The sequence below is a fragment of the Pseudorasbora parva genome, chromosome 18 (genome assembly GCF_024679245.1).
Source record: "Pseudorasbora parva isolate DD20220531a chromosome 18, ASM2467924v1, whole genome shotgun sequence".
NCBI classification, from domain to species: domain Eukaryota; kingdom Metazoa; phylum Chordata; class Actinopteri; order Cypriniformes; family Gobionidae; genus Pseudorasbora; species Pseudorasbora parva.
The window spans coordinates 20,497,118-20,515,882 of record NC_090189.1 but is presented as its reverse complement, the minus strand read 5'-3'; the positions used below and the strand labels follow the sequence as shown (position 1 = coordinate 20,515,882).

The 18,765-nt window shown below is 37.7% G+C and overlaps 2 protein-coding genes across 4 annotated transcripts in view; one reads left to right on the top strand and one right to left on the bottom strand.

Moving 5' to 3' along the window:
* The window catches only part of capn5b (calpain 5b), a 45,819-nt gene that overhangs the window by 18,427 nt on the left and 8,627 nt on the right, over positions 1–18,765 (bottom strand). For all 3 annotated transcript variants that reach the window (XM_067422825.1, XM_067422826.1, XM_067422827.1), the window contains exons 2-3: positions 17,461–17,633; positions 8,307–8,438 (exon numbers count right to left, since the gene is read on the bottom strand). In XM_067422825.1, the coding sequence (XP_067278926.1) occupies positions 8,307–8,438; positions 17,461–17,625 (297 nt within the window). In that variant the 5' untranslated portion in view covers positions 17,626–17,633. The remainder of the gene's footprint in view (positions 1–8,306; positions 8,439–17,460; positions 17,634–18,765) is intronic.
* Positions 4,560–5,027, top strand: ompb (olfactory marker protein b). The gene has a single exon (XM_067422829.1). It carries the CDS (start codon positions 4,560–4,562, stop codon positions 5,025–5,027), a length of 468 nt encoding a protein of 155 aa, XP_067278930.1.

The following is an 18,765-nucleotide window of genomic DNA, read 5'->3' as shown; positions in this document are numbered from 1 at the left end:
CCTAAATCGGAACTGCTGAAGACGAAGTGGCTGAGTTTTGCTTTCAAAGGGAAAATTAACCCGATCAACGTCAATGCTTTCATGTTTGCAATAATAATTTATCACCAGACTGCTTTATATACGAGAGTCAGTATAAAGCAGGTTTGGTTAAGAAGCTGCTCCTGAAAAAAGGATTGATACCAACTATTTGTGTTCCTGCTGCACCTCCAGAAAAAGTGAGTTTAACGTTTGAAACGCGTGCACGCTACACGCTAAAGATTACAGGGTAAGTTACATTACGGCATGCTTTCCATGTATGATGTTCTCAATTCATAATCCTACTTTATAATGAACAACGCGTTATTGTTATTGTGTTATTACAAACTGATGTACGCTGCCCCCATACCCCGTTCACTTAACAGCCCTTAATTGTTCGTTCGTGGACAAATGTGGGCACGGAGGTCTCAGGTGTGATTTTTTTTTTTTTAATTATTATAAATGTTATATCACTGTCTTCGATAAAATTTATTCTATCCATTGATGGTGTTTTTTTTATTTATTTTTGCAGTATTTGAATTTATTTACTCCTAAGAGTACCACATTTTCTCTGTAAATTATGTTTATTTTTATGTTATATTTAATATTTATTTAACTACATTAAAAATATCATTCCATTAAGTTCTGAGAGTTAAAACCTAAAGATGAGGTGTCTTTACTGCCATCTAGTATCTCATATTGGTATTAAATTAAGAAAAAAACAAATTATATTAATAGCCACTAGATGACTGTATAGTACTCAATGGCTGCATATAGGCTGAACTCTGTGAACCACTGTATAAAATGAATTTGACCTCTGAAGTTTTTGATTATCACAAGTTAAAATTGCAATTTGAAGAAATATATATCTGTGTTAGGTGAGACTATACAAAGATGCCAAAATATGCTTAGATAAATAGGACTATGCTATAAGGAAAAGACAAAGTAGTAGATCATTTATAATTTATTTCAAAGAAAGACCATCAAATTTTAATTTTAAAACTAATTAGTACCAAACGGGTAAGAATGTATATATATAACAATAAATAAGTAAAACAGCTAAGAACAAAAAGGTAAGAACAAACAGTTTAGAACAATCAATAATAATTATTTACATTATTTGCATGCACTTGTGGCAGCAGGTACTTGTAACCGAATGTTCTTTGCAGATATATTCTCTGCATTTTCCACATACAGTTCTGGTTTTCTGTTGGAAGTACAGACTTACTCATTGTGCTGCTTGCAGTGAACTGATAAAATAACTGTCACTGCAAGTTCAGGTAGCATATGCTGCATAAACGTTTTGTTTCGAAGTAATAAACACACCTTGCAGTAGCACTTTGATCTGACTCTGAAGTGTGCCTGCGTGTGTGTGTGTAAGTGTGAGAGAGAGAGTCTGATGAGCCAGGTGGATGATTGGTTCATACCAAAAAAACATGGTCAGACATTGGCTCATTCAATTCTTTGTTTTTGTATGTGTGTGTGAGTTTTTATTTGAAAAAAGCCCATCTCTGTCATAGGCTCATTGAATGCATTGTTTGTTTGTGTGTGTGTGTGTGTGTGCGCGCGCGCGCGTGCGAGAGAGCGAGGGGGTGATGAGCCAGGTGGTTGATTGGATCATTTCATTGGTTGTCATCATTGATTGGATCATTTTTTGTATGTGTGAGTGAGTTTTTATTTGGAAAAAAAAAAAAGCCCAGCTCTGTCATAGGCTCATTGAATGCGCTGTTTGTGTTTGTGTGTGTGTTTGTGTGTATGATTGAGAGTTTTTGCCATGTTGAGAATGTTGTACAGGATCAGCCCTTCATTTGTGTGTATGATAGATATACATTGCATTGGATTAATTTTTTTTTTTTTTTACAAAAAAACATCAAGAATGCTCTAAATTACAGTTTTTCCCATTGATTCCTATGGGTGGTCATTTTTGTCCACGAACGAACAATTAAGGAGTTTTTTTTTTTCACCCACTTAACATTGCAGCATCGAGTGTGTTTTATTTGTGTGTGTTCAGGTGGCAAACTTAGGAAAAGTAGCCAAGTCTTGTACCGCTCAGATCAAGGGAAGTATTTTTAAAAAATTAATTAAAATAATTTTGCCCACATTTGTCCCCAATAGGGTATTAGGGTTAACGTGGTAACACTACAATAAGCTTACTTTTGTAGATGGTTTATAAACTGTAACTGTCACTGTTACTGTTATGTCTGTTACTGTCAAAAAAAATTGTGTTGTAACAGTTATTATACTGCATAGATAACATTATGCATCACTGACATGCCTACATTTACCGATAAAAAGTTTTTATTGGCATTAGCTGTAACATCAATTTGTCAATGATCTCACGAATACATCATTAACACATAACATTCGTATCTCACTATGTTACCCTGCCAGTACATACAAAGATGGATCAACGTGACATTATGCTAATCAACCATTCAGAAACATTCTGATTCAGCCTTAATTTTCAAACTTCATTGGGGCCGTCATCTTGTTCCGGGTCCGACTCTAGTTCAAACTGATACGGTTGCACAGATGCGTCCTCAGAGACTCCCGTTGACAATCTTTCTCCAAAATATACCCTCAACTGTTGTCAAGGCAACACTCCACGTGTGTTGTGTCAAAACGCCCCACAGAACAGAGGGGCGGGATGAGCAAAGCTCATTAACATTTAAAGTTGTATGCACTGAAACAGAGCTGTTTTTGACCAGGTAAAATTAGTGATTTCTTACAATATTAATGAGAATTTTTAATTAAAGTATATTACAAACTTTTCATTTAGACACTAAAGAAGCATATGAACTTGTAAAAAAATGGCATTATATGACCCCTTTAAAAATTTTGTGTAACATTTTTAAGTTATATTTAAATGACTTGAACGTATTAATTTAAATGAAAACGTATTAATCAGACTAAATATGACAATATTTCATAAAAAGAAAAGATATGATAAAAAAACTGTATACAAATGAACCTTTAAACCATATGAATTTCCAATACGCTTTATTGTACTATTTAAAGCAGCAATATAATTAATATAATATATATGTAATTTCTTGTCGCTAGATGTCACTTATTCAAAACAAAGACGTAGCTTGATGAACCTTAATTTCGCAGAGCTTTTATTATTCTGCAGACGACCGCTTGCACTTCCACCGCTTGTGGGGTAACACAGTGCCGTTTTGAAAGTTATGGTATAATTCGTTCACTACGCGGCTACAATGAGACATTTGCACACTGCAGTAATAGTGTCGATATTAGGCATGGTAAAACATGGTACATATGGTAAATCATGAAAACGAGATTTAAACAACGAGACTAACTTTGTTAAGCTATATATTAATGAAATGCTTTTAAATATATCCAAACAGTTGCTCATCTGTCTAATAAAAAAACATATTAAAGCGTCTTTGGTGTTTCCATGGTTTTTAAAAAACAAAACTGGAAACCGTGGGTAACACGAGTATTATGTCATTGATAGGCGATGCACAATTACCAAACAATTACCACGTGGTGTACTTGAAATCCAATTTCTGTACTGTCTCAGAAGACTCGCTCAGGATGAAAGAGATGTAGTTCTGCTATACAGCCTCCAAAACACTTTGGTGTCCTATCAATCAAACAATAAACTTTATTTATATAGCGCTTTTACAATGACGATTGTTTCAGAGCAGCTTCACAGTGTTAAACAGGACAATGTTCCAAAAAAAATGTGCGTGTCCTATCCACAACAGACTTTAACATTCAGGAAAACATTCAGTTTTTATGACATGATAAGCAACATTCCAAGAATGTTTAAATCCCGAGATATAAGGACTTTTAACCAGCTGGATTTAAACATTCTTGGAAACCATTGGGGTAATGTACTTACACAAGTCAACACAATATATAACATTGTTCTGGTGGTTTTTGGATATTTTAATCCATAAATCTTACATATTGTGTCTTTAATGAATTGCTGCTTATCACTTTAAATGTTCATAAAAAAGTTTTAAAAAAGCAACATTTTCCTGAATGTTAAAATCGGTTGTGGGTAGGACACCGGGGTGATTTGGAGGCTGTATAGCAGAACTACATCTCTTTCATCCTGAGCGAGTCCTCTGGGACAGTACAGAGATTAGATTTCAAGTACACCTCTGTGGTAATTGTTCCAAGAGGAGCAGGTCTATTATCTGGACTCATTGTGATACTGACTGCAGGTGACGCGCCGACCCACAGTTCTGTTCACCTCTAACAGAATCAGCCAGCGCTTCTGGTCAGCTTTACAGGCAGGTGAATGTGGAACAAACACACATGTAACAAACACAGATGTCTCAAATTCCCTCTTGAACCTAGCATTGCTGTTGCTGGGAGCAACAAACATCTACACAAAACCCCCCACTGTGAAATAAGTTGGTTTCAGAGCGCAAAGGCTGATTGTGGCACTTATACGCAGAAGACATCAGCAGAGAGCCAAGGAGGTCACACAGTGGATAAACAAGCCTAATTCGGCCAGGCAAGAAAAAAAAACCTTTCCAGTCAGGTTTCAAAACATCTTCTCTAGGAGCATGTCTCTTGAGCTGACGTTCAACCCTGATATACAGCTGACAGAGATGATGCGTCTGCGCGTACAGTCTCTGCAGCAGCGGGGTCAGAAACGCCAGGACGGAGAACATCTCCTGAGGCCCAGCGAGCACGTCTACAGCCTGGAATTCTCCGAACAGGCCCTGCATTTCACCCGCTGGAACATCCGCATGTCCACCCCTGGCCGCCTCAACATCATCGCCACCTCCCAGCTCTGGACGCCTGACCTCACCCATCTCATGACCCGCCAGCTCCTCGAACCGACAGGGCTCTTCTGGAAAAGCGCAGACGACGATCTTATCCAATGCTACGAGGCTGACGCTCAGGAGTTTGGCGAGAGGATAGCCGAGCTGGCCAAGGTCCGCAAGGTGATGTATTTTCTGTTTGCCTTTGAAGACGGCTTGACTCAGGAGAGCATCGAGTGCTCCATTGAATTCCAGACCTCCAAGTGAGAGAAACTGAAGGGTACGACAGCTTTATGTTAAGTCTGCTTAATCTAGACTTAGTACTTTCAGTAGTTAGACCATAAAATAATGTTCCGAAAGACCTATAAAATTATGACCAGGTCTTGAACATGTTGTGAAATTTGATGAGCTGTATCTGTGTGATTGTTTAGCTGTTTTTGTGACTGTGATGAGAATGTAATGGAGTTAACCCACTATAAATCACATTAATAATTAAAGTAATAAATAAATAAATAAATATGAATAAATAAATTATTCATGAATAAAAGCAAAACTTGTGCTTTTAGTAGTCATAGTCATTAATCCTTTGAATAATTGATGTAAATAACTTCACTGGGTTGTGGTGGCAGTGCCCTTGAGCAAAGGTTCTCAATCTCCAAGGCACCCCAATGTCCACAACAATATTCAAAAGCCAAATGACTCTTCCAGTTATTGCATTTTCTGGATAAGGATTAACTCAAGGATGAGAATAAACAACAAAAAAGACAACTTCAATCCCACAAATATATTTTTTGAGCTTCGCATAAATATATACAAATGCCTGTGGAGTTATAAGATTGTATTAAAGGGTTAGTTCACCAAAAATGAAATTTATGTCATTAATGACTCACCCTAATGTCGTTCCACACCCGTAAGACCTCTGTTCATCTTCAGAACACAGTTTAAGATAATAAAGGTGATGTAAGGTAATAAAAAACATCATCAGAGTAGTCCATATGTGACATCAGTTAGTTAATTAGAATCTCTTGAAGCATCGAAAATACATTTTGGTCCAAAAATAACAAAAACTACGACTTTATTCAGCATTGTCTTCTCTTTTGCATTTGTTTTCAAACCTCAAATAAAGATTCAAACAGTAATGAATCAGCTTACTGATTCATGATTTGGCTGATTCGGCTTATCAATACGCTGATTCATTTGAATCTTTGTTTGAGGTTTGAAAACAAACGTGGAAGAGAAGACAATGCTGAATAAAGCAGCTTTTGTTATTTTTGGACCAAAATGTATCTTCAATGCTTCAAGAGATTCTAATTAACTAACTGATGTCACATATGGATTACTTTGATGATGTTTTTATTCCCTTTCTGGACATGGACAGTAGTGTGCATACACTTAGATACGCTGTCGGAGTAAATATAAAATATCTTAAACTGTGTTCTGAAGATGAACGGAGGTCTTACGGGTGTGGAACAACATTAGGGTGAGTCATTAATGACATCAATTTTATTTTTGGGTGAACTAACCGTTTAATTTTCCCAGACTTTTCCCAGATTCAGAAATTACACTTTTTAAAAAAAGACTACCTCTAGTTCTAGACCGTGTGAACACTGGTTTCTCAAAGAAAAGTTGAGGGTGTGATTTGAATTTTAGTTGTTTCGGTATATTTCAATTAGGGCTGCCAGTGCTAAAAACTCCCTTTATTTATATTCTTAAAATGAGAGAAATCACTGCTTATTCTGAATTTTTAAGCTTAGGCTTAAGAGACATGAATTAGTTCTTTGAAAAACATCTGTGACTTTTGATACATGTCTAGTCTTCATGCTCTGAGTATGGTTTCACTAATAATAAACGTACATTTGCATAAAGCATGCATATTTGTCAATACCCATGTTGATTAGAGTATTAAAAACTTAAAAACATAAATTTAAGGTACATTTAGAACTGATAAAAATGTGCGATTAAATTGTGATTAATCGCGAGTTAACTCATGACCATATACGATTAATCACGATCAAATATTTTTACATCGTTTGACAGCTCTAATTTAAATGCTTATTTTTGGTCTTGTTTTCAATTATTTTAGGTCAGTGAGACCTCCTTGGAAGTTTGCTAAAGCCCTCTGGTTGTGAACCACTGCCCTTGAGTATATATCCGTTATGAGTGCATGTGATTGGGTGGGATAAAAGGTTGCTGCAAAGACACGGGGCATAGATAGTATCACACTCACACCCTCATTTATCAATGCCCAACCCTGTCAGGAAAACAAATGACAGGGCAGGGGAGAGGAGTCACATGGGAAAGCCCCATAAGTCATCTCCTTCATGGAGCTGTGTGTTTCTAGGGGAGAGGAAATGTTTCCCCATGCAGAAGAAAACACCTCACACCCTGGGGTGGACGCAGGGAGACTGAAACTTAACATTTATTACTAATTAACACAATTTATCTGTCTACCACCACCAAAGCTACAAAAAGAAACTGAAGTACTACCGGCTGGGATTTCAAGGTTTGTGTGTGTGTACATTAATGAAGCCAAAGTGAGATCTCCCCCCTGTTTAACCATCGCCAGGTAATGGTTCCTAATAGAGCACACAGCTCCTATGGCAGCCTGTCACTTATAGTCGCTAATAGAGTCCAGGGAGACTGTTTTGCTAATCCTGATATCTTAACACACTCAATATATAAGATAACATATAGATATTCTGACAAACAAGGCTTGACATTAACACCCACCAACCCCCGTGGGTTTCAGCATTGGAGTGTAACGCAGTCAGTCCTACTAGTCTCTTTGGCGGATTGAATTTTATAAATAATATATACATTTTTCAGTTGTAGTCTTTTAAAAAGGCATCTGAAATAGTAAACTAAGTGCAATGTAGTGTTGTCAAAACTATCGATTTCGATACTGAAATATCTGAAACGCTTCCAATTCATATTTTGCGTAGGATACAAGATACCAGCTGCGCTTTCTCATTCTCTCATTTCACTGCAGTCTCCCTCAGACTATAAACGAAGCTTGCACACACCAGATAACACGTCACGAACGCGGATTGAAAACAAACATGGAAGTGAAGACAATGCTGAATAAAGTCGTATTTTTTGTTATTTTGGGACCAAAATGTATTTTCAATGTTTCAAGAGATTCTAACTAACCCATAGATGTCACATATGGACAACTTTGATGATGTTTTATTAACTTTCTGGACCTTATGGAAAGGGACAGTATACTGTGGATACGTTTTCAATGGAGAGACAGAATCTCTCGGACTAAATATAAAATATCTTAAACTGTGTTCTGAAGATGAACGGAGGTCTTACGGGTGTGGAACGACATTAGGGTGAGTCATTAATGACATAAATTTCATTTTTTGGTGAACTAACCCTTTAAGATGGACTCTGTTCCTTCATTTAACTCAGATTCAAGAACTCTCTAGCTTTTTCCTAAATGTTGGTATCTCTATGTTTTCCATCTGCACGGGAGCACTGTTGCAGCTTAGAGGGAACATTACATAAAGGATATACACATGTTTACACACTCCACTGACTTACTTTCTGCCACAGAGACTCTCGGGAAGCCAAGCTAGTGCAGGCCGCCACAAACCAGCAGTTTCCCAGCTGTCCTTGGTGCAGATCATGGGCGCTGATCCCATCCACAAACAAGTGAGGATCATTGCACAGCTCCTGATGGAGAAAAAGACAGAGAGAGAGAGAGAGAGAGAGAGAGAGAGAGAGAGAGAGAGAGAGAGAGAGAGAGAGAGAGAGAGAGAGAGAGAGAGAGAGAGAGAGCAACAACAAAAAGCATAGTGTGAATAGCAAACATGCACATAGGGTAAAATAAGATGTATTATAAAAAATACAATGCATGCAAAGACCATGGGCCAGATTTATTAAACAGGAGAAATTAGCGTGAGAGCACAAAGCCAAAAAAGCGTGAACATTTTCTGTGTGTGGTCTACTGACGACGCGTAAATTAAAGAACACAGACACAGCCGGGCCATAAGGACCAATGCAATCTACCATGAGCAGCACAAATTTAGGACATGCATCAGGTTTAGGACATACTTTTTTTGGCATTACATAATGGCGCAAATACTATTAAATTGACTAGCGCAAACCTTAGAAAATCACTTTGCAAGAATAATTTAAATACTCTCCTTCCATAAATGTTGCGTCTGAAAAGGAAAATCCTACGAATGCATATGCAATAAGGTCAGCTGCAAAAATAAACCTGTCCATGCCTTTTTAGTGCCAGTTTTTCACTGCATGTCTTTAGTAAATCCTGACCGTATTTTTTTTACACCAGAGGAGGATTTGCGTTGGTGCAAGCAGTTAGTAAATCTGGCCCCATGTCTAAAACATTGTACATACCAAAATATAGTATATTTTAATTTATGAAAAGAGGGGAAAACACAAAAAACACTTGCAAAAGTGTTGAATATGGAAGCAGGGCACAGGTTCTTTAATTAATTAATAAAAGTTATGAATGTAGGTGAAGTAGTGCAGCACTGAAGCTGTTATAAATCAAATGCCTCTCTTTTGCTCTGACAGCATCTAGCACACCTCTGCACCGGCCTCGTCACAACCACCGGGACACATAGCCCAGAAACAACGGGGAGGGGGTGAGATTTGAAATGACCTAAAGTAAAGGTCTGGGTCCCTTTAAACAGCTGACATACACTGAGCACAGTGGCAGCAGCTTAGGGAAACGTAGCAACTCACAGGCTATAGCATATTTTGAATCTCTCTCAGAGGAGCTGCCATAAATGAGCTAAGGTATAAGACTAAATGCTTTAATAAGCACCTAAAAATGGTTATGCCTTTTAAAAGGACACTGGATGTGTTCTCTTCGGTGAAGAATCACGCTTCTCTGTCTGGCAATCTGATGGATGAGTCTGGGTTTGGCTGTTGCCAGGAGAATGGTACTTGCCCGACTACATTGTGCCAAGTGTAAAGTTTGGTGTTGTGTAGGATTATGGTGTGGGGTTGTTTTTCAGGGATTGGGCTTGGCCCCTTTGTTCCAGTGAATGGAACTCTTAATGCTACAGCTTATCAAGACATTTTGGACAATTTCATGCTCTCAACTTCGTGATAACAGTTTGGGCATGGCCCCTTCCTGTTCCAACATGACCAGTGCACAAAGCAAGGTCCATCAAGACATGGATGAGCAAGTTGGGATGTCATTAAAGTTCATGTGCATGTAAAGGCAGACCTAAAACTTTTGGCACTGAATATAGCGTATATATTGAATTAATAATTCCACGTTTTGAATCGGGTGAACCAACGATTCAATGGCCCATTCATAAAGAGAGACATTTTCAGCCATTTGAAATGAGAATTGAATGAATGAATTAATAAATTAATGATGTTTTTTTCTCATTTAAAACAATAATGAGTTTAAAATATTTTTTTGGGGGTAATTTCCCTGACAAATTTGATGTGCAATTAATTTGCGATAAAATAAAAATGGGCACATCAAGTAATTAATTACAAGAGGCATTTTAATCGCTTGACCGCCTTAATTCAAATATATATCACTGGAAGTATAACGGATTCATTTTGTAAAGGTGCTGTCACATAAGTGAAAATTAGATTGGTCCATTGTCAATACTAGTGTAGTGATGCACAAAGCACAGCTTCCTCTGAGGTCACTTTCAAACCAAGCAGCTTTATATGGAAAAACACAGCAAATTTGAGTGTTAAAAGTAAAAAATAAAATAAAATAAAAACAGACACACAACAAAAGCACTTCACTCTGATGTGAAATCTACATTTACTCCAGGTTGCTTTGATTCCTTTTGAAATGAATGAATTTGTCCCATACAAAGGTAAATGTGACACTTTAATTCCTGAGTCATGAGTCTTTTTAAAATGACTGGCTTAAAATAGTAATTTGTTTAGGAATCAGAATAAATCATAAATCATAAATCAATTTTAAGAATCAATATCAAGTTCAAATAAAAAAATTAAATAAAAGCCTTTAAGAATACATTTATATTTTAAGAATTACTAAAAAAAAGTGTTTTTTTTTCCAGTTGTCAATTGAGCCAGGATCCCCTGAAAATCCATATAAGCATGACACCCATGCTGGTTCTGTTGAAGGTATAAAATACATGTTCTCACAGTCCAAGTTCTCACTCTCACAACACTCATTTGTCTTTCACATTGTGCTATCGGAAATCATTTCCACAGCTCAGCAGGCGAGGACTCTCCTCGCTACCCGGCCGGCACACATCCAGCCCAGCACTCGACACATTTCATTCTTTTAGCGGCTGGCCTCTCTCACCCCCTCAACAACTTACGAAAAACCACTAGAGATGAGACATTTCATCATGCCCCCATGGTGTGTGAGAACGAAGTGCAATGATGTCAAATTGATGAGGCAAAACACACACACACAGCACACGGTAGACACACTTCTCTATTCCAGAGCCAAGAAACCCGGACGTTCGACACTAAAACTGTTTTTGTTTGTGGCCTGCATATAAAGCATGATACTCCCACAGTGCATGACTGATTTTCCATCAGACCCTCTAATATTACCACTCTGTCATTCATTCCAGAATGTTATTCAGTCAAAGTTTGATTCAAACATATAGGAATACAAATTCGGTTTTGTGCGGCAAGTTGGTTCGAGCCGCTGTCGTCCCTCTAAGAGCAATGCTACAGTAGGTCATTTTGGATTTCATTGATCTGATTAAATATCAATCCACTATAACTTGATTAATTGCTGCCTTCCCCTTATCTGACAGTTCTTTAGAATTCTGCTATTTAATCAACAACCTTCAAAAGTGCTCTGACTTCAGATTAATCAATAAAACACTTGTCTAATAAATGTCAGTTGTGTGTGGGGTTGAGTGAAAGAAAAAAACCCCAGACAGTTATAAGAAAAAAAGCATTGAGCAAAGGTTTTTTTCGAGCTGAAAATCAATCGAGCTACCTTGCTGTCTGATCTCTAGACAAAGACAACTATTTACTAAGGTGGCATCCAAATGGAAATAAACCGTATAAAACAAGATATTACATATTTAGACTGTTTACATGATAGGCAGTACAGCCGTTCACTCTGGCATTCGCATGTTGCTAAGCTAATGCCATCATAGGCTGCATAAATGTTAATGAAATTAACAGCGTCAATGTTTAAATAACAAATGCACTCATGCCCATCTGTTCGCCCAAGGTTCTGAAAACGAGGTGTGTTCAGGCAAATAGTTTTTTGCTACTTTGAGGCAACTGAATACGACTAGTCTAAAGTCAATAGTGCATAATCTTTTGTGTTATTTAAAGGATGCATTAGTAATATATGTTCCTATAGGTGGTACACAACGACGTGCATACACTCTGCTTATTGCACACACACAAGGATGCGCAAAAGCACACAAACATTTTTAAATATTACAAATAAAAGAATTGCTCTCTGCATAAGCGCTCGTTCTTTCCTCTTGCAAATTCTGCCTTGTAAATAGTGAATCCGCTATTTAAGTTATCGCTATGTAAAAAAGCAATAACTTGCTTTTAAAGGGAATGTGGGATGAGAGTGGCTTATTACACCTTACGCCTAAAACACATCCATGACTCATTAAGAGCCTAGGAACAACCATTGTGGACCATGCGCCTGGCTAGCAAAAGTGGATTTGGATGTGCCCTAAGTGCACCTTTACACACACACACACACACACACACACACACACACGCGCACGCACGCACGCACGCACGCACGCACGCACGCACGCACGCACGCGCGCGCGCACACACACACACGTCTGGTGCGTTATCTTTCTGGGGACTCACCATAGACGTAATGGTTTTTATACCATACAACACATATTTTATTGGGTTAAGTCTGGGTTACCTCCAGTCAGGCTAAACTATAGAAAACCTTAATAGGCCTATCTTGTCACAGGGGCAGAGACAGAACCATTTGTCTCCAGCATGCAATACATCATCTTTTATTTGACAAACATTTAGTCTTTGAGATTTTTGTTATTACCTTCACAGCTAAAAAGCCTGAAAATTGACATAATTTCTAAAAGTCCTTCACAAGTCCACTGTTTCCCCTGTTCACTCACAGAACAAAGGACCCTGAGACAAAGACACTGACAGAGAGAAAGAAAAGATATTGTTTGTGCGTAAAATAAATGCTCTCTTCAGAGGAGGGTTTTCAGTGGTACATCTGTGGGTTGGTAGCTATTATGGAGTGTGTGTGTGTGTGTGTGTGTGCGCGCGTGTGTGTATGCATGTGTGTGTGTGTGTTAAGAGGATGGGTGAGCGGACTGATTCGAGTGCAAGGTCATTTGTGTTATAGCTCAGCACTCCAGCCACCTCTGCAAAAACACACACACTTTTTAATCACAGACCAAAATGGCATCCAAGGGGCAACTCTCTCCTGCGGCTCGGAGTGTTATGTGTGTACCCGCTTCTTTCACATTATCTCATGTATTGAGAGTTCACACACTAATATGAGTCATACTGAGTCTGCTTGGCCAGCTTTGAAATATAAGACAGATCAAACTGCCAGACCAATCACAGAATCAACGAACACAACCTCAGACACCAGTGAGCCCAGAGTTTGGATAAATGACCGTCTATCCCCTAGTCCACTAGCTTCAACTCATAAAATATAGTCTTTCTTCTCTTTGGAGAGTGGAGGTGACAAGAAATGGCAGGAGGGAAAGTAGAATAGGATGCGGGTGGGAGTGAGGAATGGTAAGTGGTTAAAAAAGCGTGATCGAGGACCCAAGGGGGAAAAGACAGTGAAATATGAAGCAGCTGCGGAGAACTGCATTAAAGCTCCTAATGCCATTTACTCATTCACAGTGATTTGTGGTAATGTCTTCATTCACGTCAAACATGGATAGAGTAAGGAGAATTTCATTTGTATAGTTCAGGGACAACAAACAACATGTCAACGTGCAAAATCATTACACTCCTCCTTGATGTGGAGTGATTTAAAGTCAACATGGAATCAAATTTAGCACCATTCACTTTCTTGATACATGTTCTTTCATAGACACATTTAATTCCAAAGAAAAATGTTTGTTTTTTTATATATATATAAAAATGTTACTTGCGTTCTCTGTGAATCAAAATAGCTATTCGTTTAGCAAAGTATCTAAGCATTCTTTCTACTGTTCAGAAGTGTGGGGTCAGTATGATTTGAATTTTTTTTAATACTTTTATTTAACAATAATGTATAAATGGATTGAAAGTGAAAGTAAATACCTTTTTTTTCCTCACATAAATGCTGTTCTTTTGAACTTTGTCTTAATCAAAGAATCCTTAAAACATGTAGCATGTATTCAACAAAACTATTAAGCAGCACAACTACTTTCGAAATTGATAATATTAAAGGAACATGACGACTTTTTGGGGCTTTAGCTTATTCAGCGTATCCACAGTTAGATAGGTCCATACAAACCATTCTCATCTCCGTGCCATGACTCTGTCTGACGCATCCACCGCTAGCCTAGCTTAGCACAAAGACAGGAGGTAAATGGTTCCATCTAGCCTACTGCTCAATAAGTGACAAAATAATGCCAACATTTTCCAATGGTCCATACAATATCATTTTGTGGTATGTATGGACTTACATATTACATTTGTGGTATGTAAGTCCATACATACCACAAAAATGGTATGTATGGACTTATCTAACTCTAGGGGATACGTCGAATAAGCTAAAGTCTCAAAATGTCAGAATGTTCCTTTAAGAAATGTTTCTTAAGCATCATAACAGCCTATTAGAGTGATTTCTGAAGGATCACGTGACACTGAAGCTGTGGAAATTCATCTTTGCCATCACAAGAATAAAATGTAAAAACATATAAAAATAGAAAACAGTTATTTTTAATTGTAATAATATTTCACAATATTATTAATTTTCCAGTATTTTTTATATAACTCACCCTGAGTTATTAATGACAGAATTGTCTTTTTTGGGTTAACTAACATTTAATTAAAGCTACACTATGTAACTTTTCCATCCGCTAGAGGGCGTGTATTCAAAACAAAGCCGTAGTTTGATGACGCCAAGTTTGAGCTCAGAATCTTGGGACATGTGTTCTTCACCTCCCAGCCGGTGGGAATGAATCAGGATAGGACTCGGGCAGAAATCATGTTCATTGATGCAGTTATTAATGTTACTGTAGTATGAAACAGAGCAGTTGTGGGAGGTGAGCAAGGCCGCTGGAGCGACTGTTGCAACACACGCCTCAAGAGCAGCGAGACTTTTATTATGACGGGACATAGTAGCCGGCGCCATTTCCGGTCATGAGTATGAGGTAACGCAGCTCTGTTTATCATATTAGACACACATTTAAGTGAGTTTAAAATTATGTTATGACGTTGCTCTGTGTGTTCGCTCAGAGGCTGCTGCGAGACTTGTTGTACACTGCTAAGAGTAAAGCGTTTCTGCCAAATAAAACCATAAACCGAGGGTAACGCAGATATGACGCAATTGACAGGCGACTCCCGCAGATGTCCTGGTTCCTTGGTTAAAATATATTTATTTTCTTAAAATGTACAAATAGTTAGAAACATTTGGCATATTGTAAGAACTCAAATGAACAAATATATAATACTGGCCTGCTGGTTTTGGGATATTTTACTGCAAAAATCACACAAAATGTAACACTTTCAAGGTCCAAAAAGGTATTAAAAAATTGTAATAGTCCATGTGACTCCAATGGCTCATCCTTAATTTTATGAAGTGACAAAAACACTTTTTGTGCGCAAAAAAACAAACAAATATAACAACTTTATTCAACAATCTCTTCTCCTCCATGACATTCTCCTACGTGATTCACATAAGCACCACAATGCATGCATGTGGTGCTCAACCAATAGTGAGCCAGCATTCTGCCATAGAACTAGGAAGCACTGCACAGTGTGAATCGCCTAACAACATGAATAGCGTAAGAGAGTAAAACATTAAGGTTAAATCACTGTAGTCACATGAACTATTTTAATGATCTCTTTACTACCTTGAAAGTGATTCAAATTACTACCTTAATTTGTGTTCCTTATGGGTTTGGAACGACATGAGGGTGAGTAATTAATGTTCAAATAATAATCAGAAGCTGCTATGGGTGCAATTCAGACACCCCGGACTGGAGCACTTCACTGGTGTGTTTGAGCGAGCATAAGTGAGAATGAGATTCTGGGTCGGGCATCGTTCCAGGAGTGTGTGAGTGAGAGAAAGGGATAATTGACTTGGACAGTCTTGACACTTAGCATGCCCCTGGGCAAGACAGGCGCAGAGGGGGGGAGTATAACATTCCCAGCATCTCTGGGATTCAAAATGTTACAGATCGTTTTTAGTAAGCTGCAATGTATCATTAACCCAGTAATGAAGCACAGGAAAACCATCACGATGCTTCAAGAAGCCTGTTAAGGATTTCCACACAGCCAATGAGGTTTTACAGATCTAATGTGTCCTTGTGAACTAACATTGACATGCTGTCTCAAAACCAACCCCGTCTAACAATTCTCAGAAAAAAAAAGTCCAAAACAAAACAAAACCTGTAATTTAGTTTTGGAATTTTGTGTCAACCGGTGATGGATGATAGACCTCCATTATGGATGAAAGCCTCAGGCTGACCTTTTCTTATGCCTTGGCTTGACTAACACAGATTATTGATTATACTAATGATGGATTACCAACTATATGTTAGTGATCAGCATATATATTTCACGATAACAAGCAGAATCCTAAATTTAGCACATCTGTGCTGTGATTTTAAATTTCTTAGCATCCTGCTGAGCATGTAGACCATAAGAAAAAGACTAAAGGAAATATAGCATGCTTATGAACACTAAAGAACATAACCTACATTTAATGAAATGTATGGAAATTTATAAGCAATTTTTTTTGTCATTTAAGCAACATTTATACAGTATTTGCATGTTTATCTACATTTTTGTCTTACACAGTTATTCAGGGTTGGGGTCAGAATACGATTGTTTCATGTTCATGTTATATACAAAGGCTGCATTTATTTGATCAAAAATATAGTATAAACAGTAATATTGTAATAAATGTTTTCTACATATTTTAAAACGTAATTTATTCCTGTGATTAATTTATTCAGTGTTACATGATCCTTCAGAAATCATTCTTATATACTCTTTCGGTGTTTTAGAAAGATGTATTATTAGTATCAATGTTGAAAACAGTTGAGCTGCTTAATATTTTTTTGGTTGAAATAATGAAATATTTTTTTAAGGTTCTTTGATGACGAGCGTTCAAAATAACAGAATAATGTTTTTAACATTATAAATATATTTTCTTTCATGTTTGATTCATTTAATGCATAATTTCTAGATAAAAATATAATAAAAAAGTAATAAGAATATAGAGCTTGTATGTTTTATAATTCCTGTAGCTGAAACAGCAGACAATTAGCGCAAGGAACGCTAATCTCCCAAGTTTGATTAACAGGGAAAACAAAATATGGTACAAGCATGCATAAATATAATGCAAATGTAAGTGGATTTACTTTAAAAGGAACTGAATGTGTTAATTTTCAAGGGTCTGTTTTAAAGGTCTGACAAAGCTAAATTAATCTTTTTTTAACCTGGAATCTGCTAAAGAACCTCTTGGGATCATGGAAATCACAAGCAATTCAGCCCTCCTGTTTATCTCATTCACTTTGCTATCGGCTAAATGAATAATTGCAAATGTAAACCGTGCATTCTAAGCACTGACCCCGGGTCTTTTCCAGTGCACACGGCCAATCCTGTTACCCAGGTAGAAGAGAGAGTTGTCTATGGCCGGAAACAGCGGGTCCTCAAACAGCGCTCCACTCTGCAGACACTGCCTCTTGAGGGTGGAGTAATGCTGCCCCTCAAAGGCCTTCACAGAGGAGAACATCTTTCAGCCTACAGAGGGACACAAAGAGAAAGAAATGCCAATGTAAGACAGATGCAGTGCAGACACAGCATAAGGTTGCTGTTAAGATCTCATCACCTTCTTTTTCAGGAACATTTGTGAATATCGCATTCATGACTTTCTAGGTTGGTGTCTGTTAATTGTCCGTCGGTTGCATATCGCTTACAAAAACAGTACAAAATAACTGAAATCTTCAGTTCTAGAATATTTGGGTGACTTTATGCTCTTCCTGGAAGTATGAAAGAACATGTTTTAGTAGGTTGGAAATGTTTGACAGCTTAGCAGCATCCAATATTTAGTTTGAGACAATAAAGCTAACTAGATATTCACAAGCACAAGTCTACACCTTTTTTAAGTTGACCATCATGTCATTCTCTCATGACAACTGTCTGGAGATTGGTATGGTTATAGATATATTGGAATGGTAATGAATATGGCAATGTTAAAGGAACTGTATGTAAGAAATTTCAATTAAATCATAGAATGGCCCTGATATGTCACTAGACATTAAGAAATCATGTTAATTTCAAATACTTCTATCACTGACAGTAGTCCGGCCAGGATATTGTCATTTAAAAGTTGTTGTTGCAGCCCTCAACTGATGTTGACATGTTGTGTTTTGGCCTGAAGCTCCACCCTCCACCTATCGACCAATCACAAAGGCAGTAGTGTTTCGGCATCCGGGTTGCCAAATCTGCTCTAGTTACCACAGCTGCAGCTACAAATGTTCCTGCTGGATCTGGCAACCTCGAGTCAGGGGTGAGGGGGGGAGGGGATACACTGCCCTACAGTTATTTGAAAGGGATTGCACTACCAGTTTTGGGCACATTCTTACATATACTTCCTTTACCTAATGTTCTGGGCGGAATAGATCTGTTATGCTGCTGCAAAAGAGCAAGTACCGAGAATTGTTACTGCAGTTACATTCACAGAAATTGCTTTATGCATGGAAGACATGCTGTGTGACATGCATGTTAGACATGTAACATACATGAATTAAAGGAATCGATGGGGTTTTGTAAGAAAAATATCCATATTTAAAACTATAACTATCTAGATTCCACCAGATTGTCTTCTGTATTCAACTTACACAGAAAGTGTAGCGCCTTTTATGGTTTAAAA

Bases quoted from the DNA above. Each gene is read 5' to 3' on its own strand.
- ompb (XM_067422829.1), top strand. From the start codon at position 4,560: ATGTCTCTTGAGCTGACGTTCAACCCTGATATACAGCTGACAGAGATG.